Source organism: Lethenteron reissneri, chromosome 36, assembly GCF_015708825.2.
Source record: "Lethenteron reissneri isolate LAM-NWPU_2019-01 chromosome 36, ASM1570882v1, whole genome shotgun sequence".
Taxonomy (NCBI): Eukaryota; Metazoa; Chordata; class Hyperoartia; order Petromyzontiformes; family Petromyzontidae; genus Lethenteron; species Lethenteron reissneri.
In genome coordinates, this window is record NC_083814.1 from 5084657 (window position 1) to 5106117 (window position 21461).

At 45.1% G+C, this 21461-nt stretch overlaps 1 protein-coding gene across 1 annotated transcript in view; it reads right to left on the reverse strand.

Annotated features, from left to right (window-relative positions):
* LOC133351033 (calmodulin-binding transcription activator 2-like) overlaps positions 1-21461 on the reverse strand; it is a 615463-nt gene that overhangs the window by 223245 nt on the left and 370757 nt on the right. Inside the window, 1 exon segment of the mRNA XM_061565919.1 lies at positions 17934-18005. Within this exon segment, the coding sequence (XP_061421903.1) occupies positions 17934-18005 (72 nt within the window).

The following is a 21461-nucleotide window of genomic DNA, read 5'->3' on the forward strand; positions in this document are numbered from 1 at the left end:
TGAAAGGGCGGGCATAGAGTTTCAAATGATTACCACGAGATGCCTCTCCCAGCACACAAACAGCCCCTAGCCTCAGTCATTCGCAAGACATGCTGCCTCAACGTTGGATAGGTCGCACGGGACCCCAAGACTTGGCGCTACACTCTTGGCCCCCAAGATCCCCAGACATCACATCCTGCGACATTTTCTTGTGGGGATACGTCAAAAACCGTGTTTTTGTACCACTATAAGCAACTAATCTGGATGACCTCAAAAACAGAATCACGGCAATGGTGACTTCAGTGGAAGAAGACGCTTTGAGAGGCATTTGGGACGAATTCAACTATCGTCTCGATGTTGTCCGTACAGCAGGTGGAGGGCACAAAGAGCATTTATAAAATGGTTAGTAAAACTTGGTAACTCATTAAACCGTTTGTAACTTTTCGTGTAATTGTAACATGTTGCCATCATGAAAAATACGGCTTTGAAATTAGGTTAATCTGTTTTAAACACCCTGTATTTTACCGAGCTATATAGCTCTTTTTCAGAAGCGACCTGGTCACAAATAATCGCTCAACAAAGTGGCTTATCATGTGGTCATGTATAGCAGCCAAATACTCTTCAACACATGTTGATTCTAAATGTGGAGGGGAAAACCGAAGAACCTGGAGAAAAATCCACGCGACCACAGGGACAAAATGCAAACTCCAAATACACAGCAGGTGTCAGTGTCGGGATCGAACCCACAACCTCCTGTGTACCAGGCGAGGTAGTTAACATCTCGCCACCGTGGCGCCCATATAGAGAAATGACAGTGGCCTGAAAGGGAAATTTAAGCTTCGTGATCATTCTCGTTTAATTACACGTGGAAATGACTCTCTGTCTCATATCGCAATATTTTAAAGGGGGTGATTTTGAGCACTGGACAGCACAATCGTAGCAGGCTGTTGGAAACAAAAGCCACTTACTGGCAGTCTGGTACATGACAATCTTTGACAGGAAACATTAAAGACCATCTGGAAACAAGATCAAGTAACGATTTTGAGACGGAGATAAGAAGAGTAATTTTTTGTATTTCCATGATACCACTTTGCAGAAAGAAATGCAAGAAAAAAACAGCAGTGCTGAATACAGCCATTAAATGAGGCTGGATAATTTTTTTGTAATAATTTGTACAACAACATAAAAAGTTAAAGAAAACTCGAATCTATTTTATTTCTGAACTATTGCACAGGCTCATTGAGATGTTTCGTTACATTATGGGCACGTATTCGTGTTATATTTCTTTTAAAAGATAATCGAGTTGTTTTTAAGCATCAAATCACTCACCTGAAAGTATGAAAACGTAAAAAAAATCTTCCAAAAATCAAACTGTTTCTTATCTGAAGCCACCACTTTTCTGATTACGAGCTGAATCCACCATTGCCAGGTTAACTTTTTGTTGTAACAGTTCTACAGCGAATGCAGGCTTCATCCCCAGCGCAATGAAAGTGTTCACAAGCCAAACACTGCAGGAACACTTCTTTACATCAAGATCGAATGCCAATCACGAGAGAGTTGTATTATTGGGAAGTCAAATGTTTGTAAATCATTTTGAGAGTGCCCAGGAGAAAACTAAATAATTACGTTTTTACGTGAACAAAAAATGGTTTGTAATAAGTATGGAAGAGATGTTAAAAGATACAGTATTTTCAACTACAGTATAATAAATTGTAAAAGCAATATCACAGTTACATCCGAAGGGCTAACATTTTTCTATATAGTAATCGGTATATCTGCTTGAACTGCAATTTGAAAATACCACTTTTCTGCACTATGAACCCATGAAATACTAGTTTCAATCACGGTCTTTAAAGCATTTTATAAGAAAATGTCAGTTCTAAATGTTACTCGCGAAATTGGCTTAAAGCTGATCGACATTAAACAATGACCTGCATGAACATTTGTTGTCCCCTTCTCTAAATTATTTACTGCATTACATAGTTCTTATTCTTTCATCAAAATCACTGCAACATGCCCTGAATATACAATGTCCATCTCATCTGCAGGGTGGATAGAATACAAAGCCACTTGTTTTTTTTGAGGATCAGTGGCTTGAAACTCCATTTCAAGCGGCTCGTATTCAGGCCAATCGGCGCACCAAACAGGAATTTGCCTTGGTGTCGTCACCACCTTACCACGTCAACCCTGCTGCGAGTGTATCTCTAGACGTGGACAACTGAAAACTCCACTTTTGTACATATTTAAAATACTGATCGAAGTGCATTTTATAATTTGTATGACTTTCCTTATTAAAAATATATATAAAGGTACACCCCTGAAATTGCTTGCTCACGCCACTGCTGGCAGAAGGGCCTTAACAATACGCTTTGGAAGAAGAGCCGAAAGTACTGTGCCCATTTTTACCCCACCACGCACGACCTGCTGGCCGGAGAAGCGCGACGGACGTTAAGAAACTCGCACCGCTGCTTCAACTGCCACGCCGGGAGATTGAACCTGGCAGCCGCTTGGGGATTGCAAGTCCAGGGTGCCTGACCGTTACACTGAGGCGAGGTCCAGCATGATGCGTCCAACTGGTATATTACACAGTAATTGCTATCCCAGTCCCAAAGCTGGTGTACAATGTTGGGTATGAGCTCTATCTTCACATGCGCTTTGTAATGACACGGCGCCACTGTGGATCGCTGTGGGCACTTGCAGTGCACGATTACAATTACCACAGAACATAATTAAATCCATGAGTAATTAAGCACTGCTTGTTGCCAAGACAGCGCTTTACAATAATTCAGATTTAGCAATCCAAAGACTCAGCGATTTTGCTTTTCAAAATAGAAATACAATAAAAAAACTTATTTTTATAACTAAGTTTCATTTGCAACATTTGGTCCCCAATATTACAGCCAATTTAGCATATGTAGAAGATGATCTGGAGAATTGGCCTATGTCAGTATGTCAGCATTGCGTCACAAGTGACATGCATGACTTAAATCATACAACGATATCATAAAGAGTACATTTTTTGAAAGCTAGACTTACGGATTTGTAACGCGTGCAGATTTGCCCCGATTCAGAGAGTGTAGGCAACTCACGTACGAGCACGGGAGGCAGCCAAAATCAGCACCAACAATTGTCCAAGCTCTGTGGCCCTATATGGTATTGAGATGTTTCACTCACTTCCCGTGGGAGGAAACCCCTTAGGGGTTTTCTCTAAGGGGTTTTGCTGCACCTGGTACGAATTCAAAATCAAAGAAAATATCCTCAGGGATCTTTCAATGGTCTTTTTCGAATTAATCTCTCATGTATGGTGCGACATTCACCCATTAAAAAAACTTCAGATGAAATGATCAATACAAAACATTATGTACTGCACATTCTTTACAGTTACTGGATGTGTTATTGATTTATTATATACATACGTGTGTGTGTGTGTATATATGTAGTATCTTCAAAAATTACTCACACCGACACGTTGTAACAAGTCACCTGCTTACACTTTAGTCACCTGTTTTTGCGCCAATTATAGGCACACTGAAAACTATCTGTACGGTCACATATCCTCAACTTCTCCCCGCTCTTATCTATTCTGCACCTCACTTATCCTGCACTCAGCAGCTCTGCTCTCAGCGACTCCGCACACAGCGACTTCGCACAAAGGGACTCCGCACACAGCGTCTCCGCACACAGCGACTCACACACACAGCGACTCCACACACAGCGTCTCCACACACAGCGACTCACACACACAGCGACTCACACACAACGTCTCCACACACAGCGACTCCACACACAGCGTCTCCACACACAGCGACTCCACACACAGCGTCTCCACACACAGCGTCTCCACACACAGCGTCTCCTCACACAGCATCTCCGCACACAGCGTCTCCGCACACAGCGTCTCCACACACAGCGTCTCCACACACAGCGACTCCACACACAGCGACTCCACACACAGCGACTCCACACACAGCGTCTCCACACACAGCGTCTTCACACACAGCGACTCCACACACAGCGTCTCCACACACAGCGACTCCACACACAGCGTCTCTCAGCGTCTCCACTCACAGCAACTCCGCACACAGCGTCTCCGCACACAGCATCTCCACACACAGCATCTCCACACACAGCGTCTCCACACACAGCGTCTCCACACTCAGTCACTCCGCACACAGCGTCTTCACGCTCAGCGACTCACACACACAGCGACTCACACACAACGTCTCCACACACAGCGACTCCACACACAGCGTCTCCACACACAGTGTCTCCGCACACAGCGTCTCCACACACAGCGTCTCACACACAGCGTCTCCACACTCAGTCACTCCGCACACAGCATCTTCACACTCAGCGACTCCACACACAGTGTCTCCGCACACAGCGTCTCCGCACACAGCGTCTTCACACTCAGCGTCTCCGCACACAGTAACTTCACATCTCCACCGCTGCCCTCACCTACGCTCCCTCAGACCCGCTCACCCGTCTGTCCCGGGCGGGGGGTTCAGCCAACTCCCGCCCGGCGACGGCGTGAGGGTTGAGGTCCCGGTGACGGCTGGAGTGGCAACGGCGAGATGTCTTCACGCTAATTGTCCACTCGAGTGCGTCTCTTTAAGCTCTCGCCAGGGCGGCGCCTGATGGCCCATCAATCGACCCTTACCTCCCATCTCCTTGGCAACACCTCCGGTCTCAACGTCCACAATCGTCGACCCCGTTTGCACCTGCTTCACCCCTTAACAACTGGCGGTTTAAATTTCGATTTAAAGCTTTCGTGACTGCAGGGATTCATCTTCTTGGTTCTTTCGGTAAAGTCACGTAGAAGGGAAATAATAAAATAATAAAAATAAAACATAATAAAATAATTCTCACGACGTTTCGGCCACAACGCAAGCAGCCGTCCTCAGGTGAAGAACAGGTCTGTCGGAAAGACAGCGTCTACGTGACTTTACCGAAAGAACCAAGAAGATGAACTGGCGGTTTGTCCGTACAAACCTCATGTTGCACATTTGCACCTGTTTGCCCTCAGTTGCCCTCGGTTAACTGTGCACACCGCGTATTTCACTCTTCTACACAGAAACATTTGGGGGCGGTAGTGTAGTGCTTAGCATGCTGCGCTATGAACCCGGCGACCTGAGTTCGATTCCCGCTCACGTCCAACACCAGTGACGTTTATTGTAACACGTCCTGGGCCTCCCCTAGGTCGACTCAGCCTCAAATGAGTACCTGGTGTGTAAACATCGCCACTGGGGAGACAAAGGCAGTCAGGTGTGGTGTTGGCCACTCACCCGCTCGTGTACCGTTCCAGCCTTCATAGGTGCTCACTAACAGTACTTGCCCTAACAGTCTGTTAAGGCTATATGGAGGATCTTTGTCTTATATATAACTGAAGTCACATATATGCAGGCATGGGTGCCAAAGGTATTTTTCAGAGACGGGCCTCGGTTATTGGACTTGTTTACCAGCTTGGTTTTTTTTGGAGAGGGAGGGCGGAGTATTCATTTTGTTTACACTAATTTTCACAAAGTAAGATAACTTTGAAGTGCTCTTTCAACTCTTATCGATATTTATAAACCCCTGCTAAGCAGTGCAACCTTAAAAGACATCATGTTGCTAATTCAACATTGAAAACAGTGGGGCTCACTGAAAGTAAATTACATCTCTAGTTAATTGTTATTTTTTTTAGGCTCTCAGCATGAAACAATTTTAATTAGATTTGGAATTTAATATTAATAACAACAATGACAACAACAGTTCAACAATATGATTTATATAATAACCCCCAAACCTTAATGTTAGTAAAATATACGAAATGTATAAAATAAAAGCATCGGATTAAACCCTGTGCTTACCAATAAAAGTGCTATTCTTTAATTGCAAACAGTGATACGGGAGTGGTGGGAACAGAGTGGAATTTAGTATGCAATTACAACCGAATGGCAATTGTAGATTAAAACGAAAAACGTATTCATGAAAATGGAAGCATTCATTGGTTGCGACATGTGTAAATTTATCCGAAATCTATGCTCCAAGCTGAAAATGGGCTCTCTGATCACGGTAGCATGCACCATACAGGAAGGTATGGTCTTGAACCTAATCAGGTCAAAGGCACGACATATGTATGTGTACATATATACGCTGAAACCTGGTAAAGTACAGTGAGGGAAAAAAGTATTTGATCCCCCTGCTGATTTTGTACGTTTGCCCACTGACAAAGAAATTATCATGCTATAATTTTAATGGTAGGTTTATGTGAACAGTGAGAGACAAAATAATAACAAAAAAAATCCAGAAAAACGCATGCCAAAAATGTTATGAATTGATTTGCATTTTAATGAGGGAAATAAGTATTTGACCACCTCTCAATCAGAAAGATTTCTGGCTCCCAGGTGTCTTTTATACAGGTAACGAGCTGAGATTAGGAGCACATTCTTAAAGGGAGCACTCCTAATCTCAGCTTGTTACCTGTATAAAATACAACTGTTCACAGAAGCAATCAATCAATCACATTCCAAACTCTCCACCATGGCCAAGACCAAAGAGCTCTCCAAAGATGTCAGGGACAAGATTGTAGACCTACACAAGGCGGGAATGGGCTACAAGACCATCGCCAAGCAGCTTGGTGAGAAGGTGACAACAGTTGGTGCGATTATTCGCAAATGGAAGAAACACAAAAAAACTGTCAATCTCCCTCGGCCTGGGGCTCCATGCAAGATCTCACCTCGTGGAGTTGCAATGATCATGAGAACGGTGAGCAAGCCACCCAGAACTACACGGGAGGAGCTTGTCAATGATCTCAAGGCAGCTGGGGCCATAGTCACTAAGGAAACAGTTGGTAACACACTACGCCGTGAAGGACTGAAATCCTGCAGCGCCCGCAAGGTCCCCCTGCTCAAGAAAGCACATATACATGCCCGTCTGAAGTTTTCCAATGAACATCTGAATGATTCAGAGGACAACTGAGTGAAAGTGTTGTGGTCAGATGAGACCAAAATGGAGCTTTTTGGCATCAACTCAACTTGCCGTGTTTGGAGGAGGAGGAATGCTGCCTATGACCCCAAGAACACCATCCCCACCGTCAAACATGGAGGTGGAAACATGCTTTGGGGGTGTTTTTCTGCTAAGGGGACAGGACAACTTCACCGCATCAAAGGGACGATGGACGGGGCTATGTACCGTCAAATCTTGGGTGAGAACCTCCTTCCCTCAGCCAGGGCATTGAAAATGGGTCGTGGATGGGTATTCCAGCATGACAATGATCCAAAACACACGGCCAAGGCAACAAAGGAGTGGCTCAAGAAGAAGCACATTAAGGGCCTGGAGTGGCCTAGCCAGTCTCCAGACCTTAATCCCATAGAAAATCTGTGGAGGGAGCTGAAGGTTCGAATTGCCAAACGTCAGCCTGGAAACCTTAATGACTTGGAGAAGATCTGCAAAGAGGAGTGGGACAAAAATCCCTCCTGAGATCTGTGCAAACCTGGTGGCCAACTACAAGAAACGTCTGACCTCTTTGATTGCCAACAAGGGTTTTGCCACCAAGTACTAAGTCATGTTTTGCAGAGGGGTCAAATACTTATTTCCCTCATTAAAATGCAAATCAATTTATAACATTTTTGATATGCGTTTTTCTGGATTTTTTGTTGTTATTCTGTCTCTCACTGTTCAAATAAACCTACCATTAAAATTATGGACCGATCATTTCTTTATCAGAGGGCAAACGTACAAAATCAGCAGGGGATCAAATACTTTTTTCCCTCACTGTATATATAAACATATAAGATACTTTCAAAGGGGATGCTGGCATGATGTAATCGTTATCACACTGGACTGCAAATTCAGAGGTCACCAGTTCGATCTCCCTCCGCGACGGTCGAAACGATGGCGCGAGTTTCTTTACAATCCGCCCAACCGTGTTCCCTGCAGCGCCGCGGTTAGTCGAACGGCAGGTGTTGTGTGGTGGGGCAAAGTGTGGGTTTACTCCCTGCCTCTTCCAACTCTCTTTTGAGTCGTGGGTCTAAACAACAATCGCTGCCACGAATGACAGCTCTTGAGAGGGTGGTTTGGAAAAGGCCCGAGAGCGATCGTCTGCCGCAATGTGGGAGCTCGCGCGAGTTGTTTACAGCGGTTTGAGAGCAGCACCTTTGTGTCGCCGTTGCATCGAGACTTCTTAGATGTGCCCGCGCTACCGGACGGTGCGGGAAACGCTGTTGAAAGTGGTAATACCGGAGGAGACCAGTGGGTGGCGACACTGACATTCAATTCAGTAGAAGCCCCTCCTCTTAACGACGGTAACTGGTTCCACGAAACCAGTCGTTAAGTGATTTGGTCGTTAAGCGAGTATAGGATGTACACGTTAACGGCTTAATTCGTTCCGATAGCATCAAATGTTACCCCTTTACACCCAAAAAACGTACTATATAATATATAAACAATGGATATTGATACATAAATATACGAACAACATTATAAACACAAAGTATTAAAAGAACCACGGTTAATCAATGCATTAATTAATATTTACTCTATCTACAACAGCCCGTTGTTGACGGGGGAATGATCAGTAAGCAACACACATTGGACTCTATGGAGGCACTGTACAATACACTACTATACACGACACATCTATACACTATGGAGGTCCATCGTTAAGCGATCCATCGTTAACAGGGGTGGTCGTTAAGAGGGGTTCTACTTTATCTGCTCTTCCCAGGTTTGTCGGCCCGGCATGGAGGAGTAGGCAAAATACACTCGGAAGGGGTTTTTCGAAGGTTCCCTTGAGCGGAAGCCCTTCTGATAGCAGTGACGTGAGCAAGCAATCGCAGAGGTGCATCTTTACCTGGTTATAACTTAAGGCACGCACATTAAGGCATGCTTCATTGGCTAAGCTTCTTCTATGGGGATTGAATCGTTGTTGGCTCCCTGTAGATTGGCTCAGTGCTGAGCACGAACGGGCAGTTTGCCTGCTTCAAGAAATGCTGGTGGAACACACATCAGCAATGGCTGGGCTACACCCTTACCACCATTACATTTAACTCCGAGACTTTCAAATAGCAAGCCCATTCACTTTCAGTACCGCTGCCGCCATGCAAACACGTGAATACTCTCGCCATTATCCACACAGCACAGTCCAGGTAGAAGCAAGGGCTTCATTATCTTCTGGTAGAAACTGCAGCACCCACCGGCATGGATGAATGGCAATACAGGCTGAAGCCACCGCTCAGCAACTCTGGCACAAGTGAAGACAACCTGCCAATTGTGGCAGTACCTGACCAAGGTGACTTTGTATCGTGCACGATTAACGCCCGGGTATAATCAGCATAATTAAAGATAAAGCCTTTGCATCCTTAAAATGTCACGCCTACAGGCAGGACCTTTTAAGTAGCCGTTACGATATATATATATATAAATATATATAATTAACACCACCCCTGCAGAGATATTAAAGTATTATTCTATTATTATGGCTTAAAATGTGAAGTTGTAAGGCAACTGCATAGAATGCTAATTACACTAAATAACAATAATAAAGTAGACAATCCCCGGCAACATTTTGTCATGGATATTTAAAATATTCCATGAAAAACTATATATGGTAAAAGCATTTTCTACTAACAATTTGGGCATACGTTTAAAAGTCTGAAAAATTATGAATATAAATGTGATTGGATCCTTCACACTTGGTTTTCAATTGCATTAAAATAACTCGGGGGGGATATTATTACACGAATGAGGCGTTTCCTTCTTTTTATATTCTTGGGTCTTTCGGTAAAGTCATGTAGATGGGTTCAAAGAAAATAATAAAAATAACAGAAAACTACGACGTTTCGATCGCAACACAAGCGGTCCTTTTCCTGAAGACGACCGAGAGACCCAAGAATATGAATTCCTGCAGTCACGAAAGCCAATATAATAATACGTTATTTCTGTGCTAAATACAGATATACAGTTTTATTTCTTTTCGGAAAATACTTTTTTTCCGCTCTGAAAGTGCATGGCCAGGTTAAGGAAATATACGCCTCTCCGCATAAAAAAACCCCCCAGTATTTCTTAAACAACCCATCAAGCACACGGCCTTCTGGGAGTGCATAATTTCAGCAGCAATGGCTCAAGATAAGCAACGTCAAAATGGGGCTATTTAAAGTCTATGTTGTGCCTCACGGTAAATGTATGCTGTATTCATTTTTTTTGAGGCATTCATTCATTTTCTCCAAAATGCATCTTTTAAATGCGTCTGAATTTGCTTGACATTTTGAGGAACTGCACACTCATGCATTTAAGAGTTATTTTCCATTTCCACAGGCAGATCCTTCAGGCTACACTGAACACAACTGAGCGAAAACTACCAATGAGCCTTGTTATAACGGAACATGCACAGTGACGTCTCCCGAACCATAATTGGCTTCATGGGAATACAAGAGAATCTGCAACTCTGCAAAATCAACTTAATTGTCGTACAACACAAGAGGTTCGAAATCCAAAACTGTCCGGCGGTTTATAAATGGGAATTTCTCAGGTCGTCAAATTGTGAGCATTTGCTGTCACACGCATGACAATTCAAATGGACTGCAACAAAGCAAAAGCAATGGGTGTCGCAAACGAAACAACACTGCAAAGGTGCACCTGCCTCAGAGTGAGCATGCTCACAAACAGTGAGGGGCCAATCACATGCACTCTCTGAAGCCCTACGTGTAATAACGACCAAGCAAGAGGCACAGATCATAAATATGCACTTACAGCTTTTTGTCAATCCACTGCTGGATGAAGGCTACATAGGCCAATTGTTTAGCACGATTAGCTACGTACGGTGCGAAAGAAGTGCAACCTACATACATACATACAAGGCTTTCCCACACCATGTTGGCCATGGGGGTTGTTTGCCCATACTTCACCGCGCTAGTTAGTGTCAGTTGGTGAAGGTGGGGGTGGCGGTGGGGGGGAAATGTCTGGTTCTGATATCACTTAACACTGAAATTAACCGTGTTTGGGATCTGGGATTCATAGTTCAATGCTCAAACAACCCCAACACAACAAATACTGTACACATTAATTACATGTGACACGTAATATCATGCTGTAATGCATGAAGAACAATTTACACTACAAATGCTTCAGCATAAAATCTCTCCCTGCAGAGATTTCACAGACTGGCATGCATGGCCTTGGAGAAAGAAATGACACATAGGTGTGAAAAATTGGCAACTTGATTTACAACAAGCAGACTAAAAATGGTGGGGACAACTCTGGTGTTGTTGTTTGGGCCCATTTGGTCACGGGGTTACCGTGCGAAGGCATAGCGCAAGTGGCCGCTGCCGAGTGCTCCCCCTTTGTTGCTGCTCACACAGCACAGGGGCAGCACTTGAAGCTACACCGGGGAGTCACGCCACGTCTCCACGAGCTCGTCTCAGCGACGACAGTTCAGGAGGTCCTCATTTGTATCACTGCCTCTAGTCTGAGTACACCTGCCACAGGGAGCTTCTGCAGAATACACAGAGGGGGAAATGGATCTGGATAAGGACCCGGAGCTCAACAACTCTCTACTCAATGGCCTGAAAAGCAGACCAGCTTAGACTCACTTTTAATTGGATACCCTTGGGCTATTTTCAACGCAGGCACGAGTTAATGCGAACAAACACTCCGACACGTGGGAATGCGAGAAACCCTTTAGCTGGACTGTTGCATAATTCATTAGATTTTGTTTATTTCAACCATATAAAGGCACATTGAGATTAACATCTTTGTACGGGCAATGCAATGAATATTGCAATAATTATAATAATAGGGCTCTTCACTCGTCTCAATTGAGGAAATGATGCGGCCTCTTTTCTTTAACAAGCCACATGGTAACCTTGCATTTAAAACATACGTTGATTGCCAAATATATGATGATTTAGCATAATGGTAGACACTACGTGCAACCCCCCAGTATTCAATTTGACTTTAGCTAGTTTGTAAAACATTACACGCACAAATCCCACGTGAAATTAATATTCAATGTTCCATTACAGGAGCATATTAGGCAATGTTTTGCATGCAACGGGAGATGTTATCTCCCTTGCCTGGTATGCAGGAGGCCGTGGGTTCAATCCCGACCCTGACGATTGTATATTTGGAGTTTGCATGTTCTCCCTGTGGTCACGTGGTTTTTTTCTCCGGGTCCTCCAGTTTGTCCCGCCACATAAATTGACATGCGATTCGAGTATTTGGCTGCGATACATTTCCACGTGATAAGCCACTTCGTTGAGCTATCATTTGTGGTCAAGTCGCATCTGAAAAAATAGTTAAATAGCTTAGTGGACAATACCTGGTAAAATAAAATAAAACATTTTTACAGGTCATAAACAGACATTTCAAATGAATGAATCTGCTGCAAAGTACTGCACTACACGAAAACGCAACACCGCTCGCCACATTCAGCTTTTCCAAATTATACGCACATGCACACAGCGTACGTGTAATCAGAGCGGCAACCATTAATATACTTCCCTCCAGCTCAAGCATATGATGCGAGTGATTAATGGTTTAATACGCCCACTACTCATTCGGTGATGGATTAAGAAAAAAAACCCCCATCATCTGAAACTAATGATAAACAAAACACAACTCATTTGTAAAAACAAATTTCAAGATCTGTCCAACGCAGCAGCTCTTACGCCCCCCCCCCCCACTCGAGTGTGCCGCCACACAGGAGACACTTTGTGCGAAACGTAAATAAAAACTGGCGTTGTGAGATGCGCGTGGTGCGAGGGGCGATCGTGGCCGAGGCGACGTATGAATTCCAACACTGAACCACGCGCGTCCCACTGTGATGAACAATGAGTGCACACTCTTGCCAGCAAGACGTTTCAGTTTACGAACACGTGCGGGGGGGGGTTGATCACTCGGAAGGACAATAATAATCATAATACTGGTAGAAACGTAAACATTACAGAAGCAGTACGTGTGAACTAATAATTGTGTTGAGACTTTATGCAGCATCATTATCCCAAGAAGAGAGCACATTATTGGTGATGTTAATTGTAATGAATATTGTAGTAATTTTAGTTTGAGTAACTATATAATTATAAAACAAAAACCTCTCATTGCAGCCTGAACCAATGTAACTTTCTTTTGAGACAATTTTTAAGCAAATTGCTTGCTCTCCAAGTATGAAAATGAGACGTAATTGCCCAATGTATTGTCAGGTTTACTCTTCTCAATGGCCACTTTCCATTTGCACTGCGGGTAAAAGAAAAAAAAACATCTCATTCCTGCATCCTTTTTAATTATCACATTGTCCCATTACGAGCATTCACATGGACTCTCAAAGCCTCTGGCATTTGCAATTTAGAGGCTCACCCAGTACAACCGGTGGATAATTCACCAGTACAACTGGCCCCGAGGATCAACATTACCCATAGCTCTATGGTAAACTCTTTAAGGCCACATGCTGGCCACCACTGGCCAGGCAATGCGCATGATCTGGTGATGCAGCTGCATTGGTGGTGGTGCACAAGTACAATGAACAAAATACTCAAGGCATCCGTGAAGAACACCACCTTAAAGAGAACAATGAAATAACAAGCGATGATTTGGGCAATGGGCTATCTTCATTGTATGTGCTATGCAGAAGAACCATTTCCTGTAAAGTCACCTACAAAATATATATATTTTTAATTTTAAGGCCATAGTGTTATTGAAAAATTAGTTTGAGTTTCGTGATAATCTCCCTAAAGTCTGCTGTGTTTTAAATGCTCGCGTGCTCTGAGCACACGAAGACGGCATTGTCGAGAACTCTATGACACGGCACAGTGCATTGAGCTACGCCAGACGCTCCGACCGCGTGAATATCAACTCGACTAGATTGTTTGAGTGAGCGGTGCCACCACGATAGTATTGGATAGACATATGGCCCACACCGAACCGAATCTAAATCTGTGCTACCCATCTCAGATGCGGTGGCATGCGACTTCGGACATCCTGACCAGACCATGGTCCACATTATGAGCCATGGTTAACCTCAGTTAATGTCAGCGGAGCCACCGAAAACGTCTATCCGCCTCTCCCCAAGGTTGTCCCTGTAGTTATCAGACCTGGAATGGGAGCTGCTAATACAAAGCCATATACAATAAGCAGACGTATGCGCGTAAACAAAGTGTGGATGCAGTGTTCTCCAAAAGCTACCAAACTGAGTGCTGTAAAATTTTGTCTTGTGGCACACAATGTGCCACAGTTGTTAACAATTTGGAGACGTCAAGAAGTATTGGTCAGGGATGTTCACAGGTTACAGCGGGCACTCAGAAATGTGTCCTTTTATGAACCCTGTGTATTTTTACTTGGGCACATCTGTTCCCCATGGGTTAGAGCATGTCAAACGCAATTATCTACAATTATCCGCAAATATTTCTTGCAGAATCACAATACAAAAGAACGTGTAACATTTCATTGCGATTCTGACAGTTATGTTAACAGCACGTGTGTATTTTGCATGCACGGATGCGGCCAGCAGTGTTGAGAGCGTTGCGTGCACAGCGCTATGTATCCTCAAGTCACCCGAGTTCCGTTCCCGGTCAAGGTTAACACTGGTGGCAAGCGATTTGTGAACAAGTTCTGGGTCACCACCGTCACCAACCCACACTGAGCAGAGTGAAATACGGTCAAACAACCTCCTGGACCAACGCGGCATGGAGGAAGCCTTCATCCAGCAGTGGGTGGCCGAATGGCTGCAAATTATGAATAATTATTTAGCATTAATAGCAGCTGGTGCACTATGCTTAAATCTGTTACGACTGCCCTTCAACTGTCATCCCTGGCTTCTCCTCGGATGACTCGGCCTAAACTGTGATGTGGAAACATCAGAGCTCGTGAGATAATGTCAGCCTGGCATGGTGCTTGCCGCACTACTGCCTCACGCACCTCGCCAAGCTTAATCAAGAGCGTTTCGGCAGCACTTACCCTAACACTCGCCACTGGAGGAGTTCTCTTTACTGTGCGTGTTATCTCATGTCTTTAGAATTGCTTTTTGTGTTCAGTTTGTTGTCCTTCCCACGCACCTCCGATTAGCACGGTCGGCCACGTACGGTGCGAAAGAAGTTTAACACACATCCTTTTCTACGTCCGTAGGCAACACTAGCACGGCTGCCAGTGCAAGGGTATGTGTACGGGGATAACTCTACCACCTACCTGGCATGGTACACACTAGCTGCTGCTGGTATCAATGTGAAACCATAACAGAGGCTCGTTTATCACCGAGTTTGAATCAACACGATGGTAATGGGAGGAGGGGGGGTAAGTAATAACGAACAGAACTTGTGGCTGGCTGCCCCATGACGAATTCGTGTTTGAATGATCCAGATTTGAATGAATCAGATTTCAAAACAGAACTTCCGAAGAGGGTGGCACGCGTCCTGGCAGTGTCTCCTTCACGCGCAGGCTCCCCCCAGAATATGTATTCATGGCGTAAACTGAAAATGCATGTTTGCTGGTTGATCAATCACAATTTTAAAAGTGCTCATGCAGAATGAAAACATGCATCAGTGCAGCCAAGCAACCCAGTTAATCCATTGATGTCCACTCCATGTATTAACCTCCTTCACCTCCATTAGCAGAATGTGTTGAAGCAGGTTATACAAAGTGCATGTCATACTCATGGTGCATGCGACCACTTTAGTTATGCGAATGATTTATAGATTCGCAAACGGTTCGGTTATGAATCTTTCAGGCACACCTGGGCCAGCCAAAACAGAAGCCTGCCCTCCTCCATCAGGCCATGTCCTCCGTGCCCCGTGGGTTTAGATGTATCGCTTGGGATGTATCATGTTGTGGTGTTTTTGTTGTTGTTGTTATTTTGGATCGAGATGTAACCTGGTCGATATTCGTCCTTTTGTGTATGCTTGTATCCTCGCTGCACGCATTTCCTATTACTCGTTCTCTCATTAGATGTAAACTTCTCTTCACGCTGCTTGCCTCACACCGCTCGACTTCATGAATTCCCCTGCCTATCGTCTCTCTCTCTCTCTCCCCACATTGTTGGAACCTTGGCGGGATTCAAGAAAGACGAATTACCGCGCGTATGTTACGATTTCGACGGTGCCGTTTGTTGCTGGCTACTTGGTGGCAGGGTTGGGGCCTTATGGGCCCTGTGCTCAGACACTGTGATCAACAACAACAACAAAAATCTCCTTTAAGGACAATATTGAGCTGCGACGTCAAAGCGAAAGATTAATTTGCTTCTCGGAATTCATCAGTCTCCATTTGTATGCAGTATGTACATGGGGAAGATACAACTCCATATATACATATATGTTATGCGACGAAAACGTTTTACAACAAGTTTTGGCAGAGGAAAATAGGGGAACACATTTGTTCATCTTCTTTGATGTCATGTGAATTCCCATGACATTGAATGCACAGAGAAATACATTATTTAGAAAAAAATATGAATTGAATGCTATTTGGAAAATCAAAAGCACTAAGTATTACAAGCGGGAGAGTAGTATTTTAAGGGCCACCCTCACAGAGGTCTTTGGCTTGCCATCGAACAAAGATGGTCACTGCATCGCGCACTTTCAGATGTGCTTCTGCTGTCGCCTGGAACGCTCTCCCTTCCGATATTAGGAAGCCACTGGAGCTATGCACTTTTAAATCTAGCCTGAAATCTTATTTTTTGAGAACAGCTTTTTGTGTTTCGTTTGCTGTCCTTCCCTCGCACTTCCAATTATCACGGTTTGCTATGTATGGGCTCGCATAATGCACATGCATAATGTACGTTGACTCAGCAATCCCCCCCTCCTACTTTGCGAAAGAGCGCAGAAGCATGGTCACCACATCTACGCCTCTATATAAGGAACGAAACAGTAAGACTTCTCCACAAATCTGGCTGTCGCCTGATGCAGCTGGTTGTAATTACTCCCATCGTACTCGGATTGTAAATGTTGTGGCTTGGCTCTCCAACACACCGATGTGCTGTATTAGTGACGAATTGGCATGTTATGTTTACGTGACAACCCTGACTAGTTGGCTGTGTCGGGTGGTGACGGGTTTTAACGACACATTTATATATTTACGCGATCTAACTAAAAAAAAACTCTATTATGGATGATATTGGTCGCGAAAGCCTATGTGTTAAACTGGTGTGAAAGAAGTTCAACATACATACAACAGCTCTATTCCTTTAAGATACGCAAACAATTTTCTAACCCTTTTCATGCCACTAAATGCAGCTGAAATACAGAATGTTGAAATATGCATGCCCATAGCTTATCATCCGCACCAAACACATTTCGAGCATGCGTGCGCATGTCCGTGAGTGTGTGCGAGAATTTCTGGCGTCGGGGTTACCGCACAGCACCGCTATTAATTACTGGCCACACACACACACATCATTAGTGGCCATTAATGTTGAAAGTTGTCTTGGGCGTCTCCTAAAATAATCATCTCATGCAGTGTAGACAACAACGGTAGCGCTGGGGAGACAAAGGCAAGCGGGAACGGTGTAGTCGAGAAACAAGATTGCGAGCCATGCGAGCCGCCTTCATGGGTGTTCGCTAACTGCACTCACCCCGAGCGGTCTTCGAGTCTAAACTCCGGATCTTCGTGTTTGTATCTCTCCCTCTGTGTTTCCGGGTTGTACCGCGTGTTGTTCGGCTCGACGTTCGACGTTTCGCTGCGCGTGGCGGGAGCTCCTTCCTTGAACCGAAGCCTTTCATCTCCTTCAAGGGACTATCCAGTTCCCAGCACGTGGAGCGAAACGTCGGAAATGGTGCCGAACAACACGCGCTTACAACGCAGGGAGCTACGCAGCACGGAAGCGGAAAACCTCACGTGGTTGTGTTCACACCCTGACCTGCCATATATTAGTGGCAGATGCTTGTCCTTGTGCGTGTTTGTGCGACCGGCTACGGCCTATGTCCTGGATCGTCGTTGCAGATGTAGGTTCCAGGGTTAAAAAAAATCGGGGCTTCGTTTAAATCCGCACTGACCTGTAATAACCAGTAGCACCTTCTGTGGAACGTCGGAATGATTGAAGAATGCACGTAGCAGCCGTAGAGACACTGCCAATGAGAGAAGGAATCCACAGGGGGAGGGTGGGGCGGACAAAAAAAAAAGACAAATGAGCCCATTGAGTCAGAACATCGCAAACGACGAAGGGAAAAAAAACATCACGCGTATACACATAAATAAACTTCACTTACAAGTGGCAAATTGCGCTTCGTTAATAAATTATCTCGACAGCAAGATTGCATTTCCTCCGCAGATGCATTTACAACGATGCCTTTGAACGTTGTATTTTTTTGTGACTTGGAAATTAGTTTTGATCAGGGATCTGGATAAAAGAATGCCAGAATTGCGAGGCACACAGGTGCTTGATGACGCAGCGGTCTCTGTCTGCATTATCGGAGCGTTTAACCCCACTAGAGCCGTGGTTCTCAGTGGAATGCGGTGCCCGGTACCACTGGTGGTCCCCGTGACAGTCCTCCAGGTGGTCCGCAGGGCTGTGATGCAAACGCAGGTTGATCCAGAAATAATGGCAATTTGTTTTGGACATTAGATTAACATTTTACTTACGATATTTAATTTTAAAAGTGAGGTAAACTACACCTATTTAAACGACCCTAACCATAAGATCCACCCTCAAAATAAACTTATGGCTGCAAAAAAAAAGAATTGATGTTCCGGTAATATGAATAATTTTGTATGACTGATATTTATAGAGATAAGTGAATGCGTTTTGTCACCAGGGGTGAAGCGGGTGGGGGGGGGGGGAGCTGTGTGGAGTCTGTGGAAATGTTTGCATCGGCTGAGCGGTCCACGGGCCAAAAAAGTCTGAGAAACACCGCCGCAGAGGGCTCGGTTTGACATTAAACGTTGAATTGCAACTGACCGTGGCATGCGATTATATAAAGGCAACGGTAGAACAGGTGTTCCGTACACCGCATGAGCACAACACAGCTGGCCAAAGGTCTCGATTCTCTCGCGTGGGCACCTGCAGTCATATTTATCACGTCGACTGGAGCAGTTGGAAAGATTGGGCTACTCACACTTTTCCCCCCACAAACAAAAAAAAGCTTTACAATGGCACATCAAAGGCAGTTAAACTTTTCCTGAAGGTTTCATCCACTTTTTGTTCTAATCTTAAATTATATCTGAAATTATAACCGTAATCTTTTAGAAACCACGTTTGCACATGTCAAACGGGGGGCGGGGGGGGGGGGAGCACATAATGGGAAGGGGACCCTTGAGGTCGGGTAGAGGTTACGAGCATCAACTGATTCAAACTGTCGTACATAACTTGACGTGACAAGACATTTAAAATTGCGAGCGGTACAAACACAGCATCTAATTTTTTACAAGATGATTTTTTTTAGATGATTCAGCACTGTTTGACACTATTTGCTGACATGTGCAACACTACGATAACCATCATCATCATCGTCGCATTAGTGCCCATTCAACACCTCATACCAATGCAGAGTTTTAATCAGCTGCATATTATTATTGTTGGAGGTCACTGCAAGAGAAAGCGGAATATTATTTTGGAAGTCCACCCCCCCCACCTCCACATCTATTGTGTAGCTTTTCACGGTGAACTTATTTTTCACGTAGTCTTTCAGGCCGAGACTTATGTAACCTTGGGGATTGCCCTGTGCGGTTTTATTGAGACACTACACACGAGCCCTCGGGAAGTCACCCCCAACTGAATTATTACACTAAGTGGTATCCTCCCTGATCCATTATACGGTCCCATCATATGATGCATGGCCGTGCCATTCGACTTTAAATAATCCCACAAAACGAACACCCCATTTTTTGAAAGACGCCCGATAAATCTCTTGAAAGACGGCACCGAATCTCGCGCCGCAGCACAGAGGCACGAATAAGCGAGACGGAAAACACCTCGCATCCTCGGTACACCACGTGTGCAGCGATACCCCCCCCTCCCCATTTGCATCGTTTCACAAACCCGTCGTCACTTTATCGACACCGCTTCACGATTTGCATCGCCTCAACCCCCACACACGCGCTCACGTCGCTGACAGCGTCGTCGTCGTCCGTCCTCTCTCGTATCCGTCACCTCTCAGCCTTCGCCTCCACCACCCACTGTCCCGTGAATCGCTTTGATTGACGTCGTTTCGATATTCGTCGGCGCACCTTTCAAGAACCAATCCCAACGTATACCGGGGAATTAGTGTCCTGCAAGGTCGTGTACACATCACACCCCCCCCCCCCGCCATGTAATACAGAGCTGTATATCAATGATGCTCCACAGTGAATAACACATCGAGGCTCAAAATAAATCCGGTCACGGGCGCGGAGAACATTTGATGTATTGCGAGGTATCGAAGGTCTCTGGGTTCACCTTGGATCGAACTGCGTTCGTGTAAATCGATTCAAATTTACTCGGCGATACGGCGTTGGCAGTGGTGCACAAGCACAACTAACAAACAACTCAACACATTCATCAATAACACTGCGATGAAAGGAAGTGTGTGGGGGGGGGCATAATAGGTGACGTTTGGGGCAATGATCCTTCTGCACAGCAGAGAGATTTGATTAGGGTCAATCCTCATGCCCTCGGTACATATGCATCGAAGTGTGCCCCTAAGGATCAGCTTCTGATGATACGTGCAAACAATCGGCGAGTGGCGCCGTGAGGTTAACACCGTGGTCCTTAACCTGGGGTGCACACACCCCTTGAGGGTGCGAGATGCCCTTTCTGTGGGTGCGAGGCGTGGCCAGAATATTTTAGAAGGTAAACCATCGAAACACAAACTAAGCACGGGCACGTGAGTACAACTGCTTTGTGTCATCAAACCCTCTATGTATTTGTGAACATTATAAAAAAAACATTGAACGATTGAGAACCAAAGGGGCGCAAGGCTGTAATAAAGGTTCAGAACCACCGAGTGAACAGAACAGGTTCGGCGAAACGCAACGCGGTAACACGTGAGGCAGACAAGTGGACAAGGAGAGAACCCGCCGTCCGCGTTGGTTCTCGCAGTTGCGCTCCGCGGGTCGCGCCGCCACGTCGATCGGCACGCTGTCCGGCGTTTCGTTCCAAGCCCTTCCGGTGAGGATTATCGGTACCCCCCCCCCCCCCATGAGCGGCGAAGAGTCGGGCCACAACGTCGAGCGGCACGCGGAACAATCCGCATTCGAGTAGAAACTAAAACTATAAACTAAGCAATTTTTATTTTACCAGGTAAGGCCCACTAAGCTGTGTAGCTCTTTTTCAGAAGCAACCTGGCCACAAATGATAGCTCAACCAAGTGGCTTATCAAGTGGAAATGTATAGCAGCCAAATACTCTAAACGCGTGATGTTGATTCTAAATTTGGAGAGGAAAACTGAAGGACCTGAAGAAAAATACACGCGACCACAGGCAGAGAGACAGGCAAACTCCCAATATATAGCAGGCGTCAGGGTCGGAATCGACCCACGACCTCCTGTATACCAGGCGAGGGAGTTAACATCTCGCCGCCACCGTGGCTCCCGAATAGCTGGGGTGGG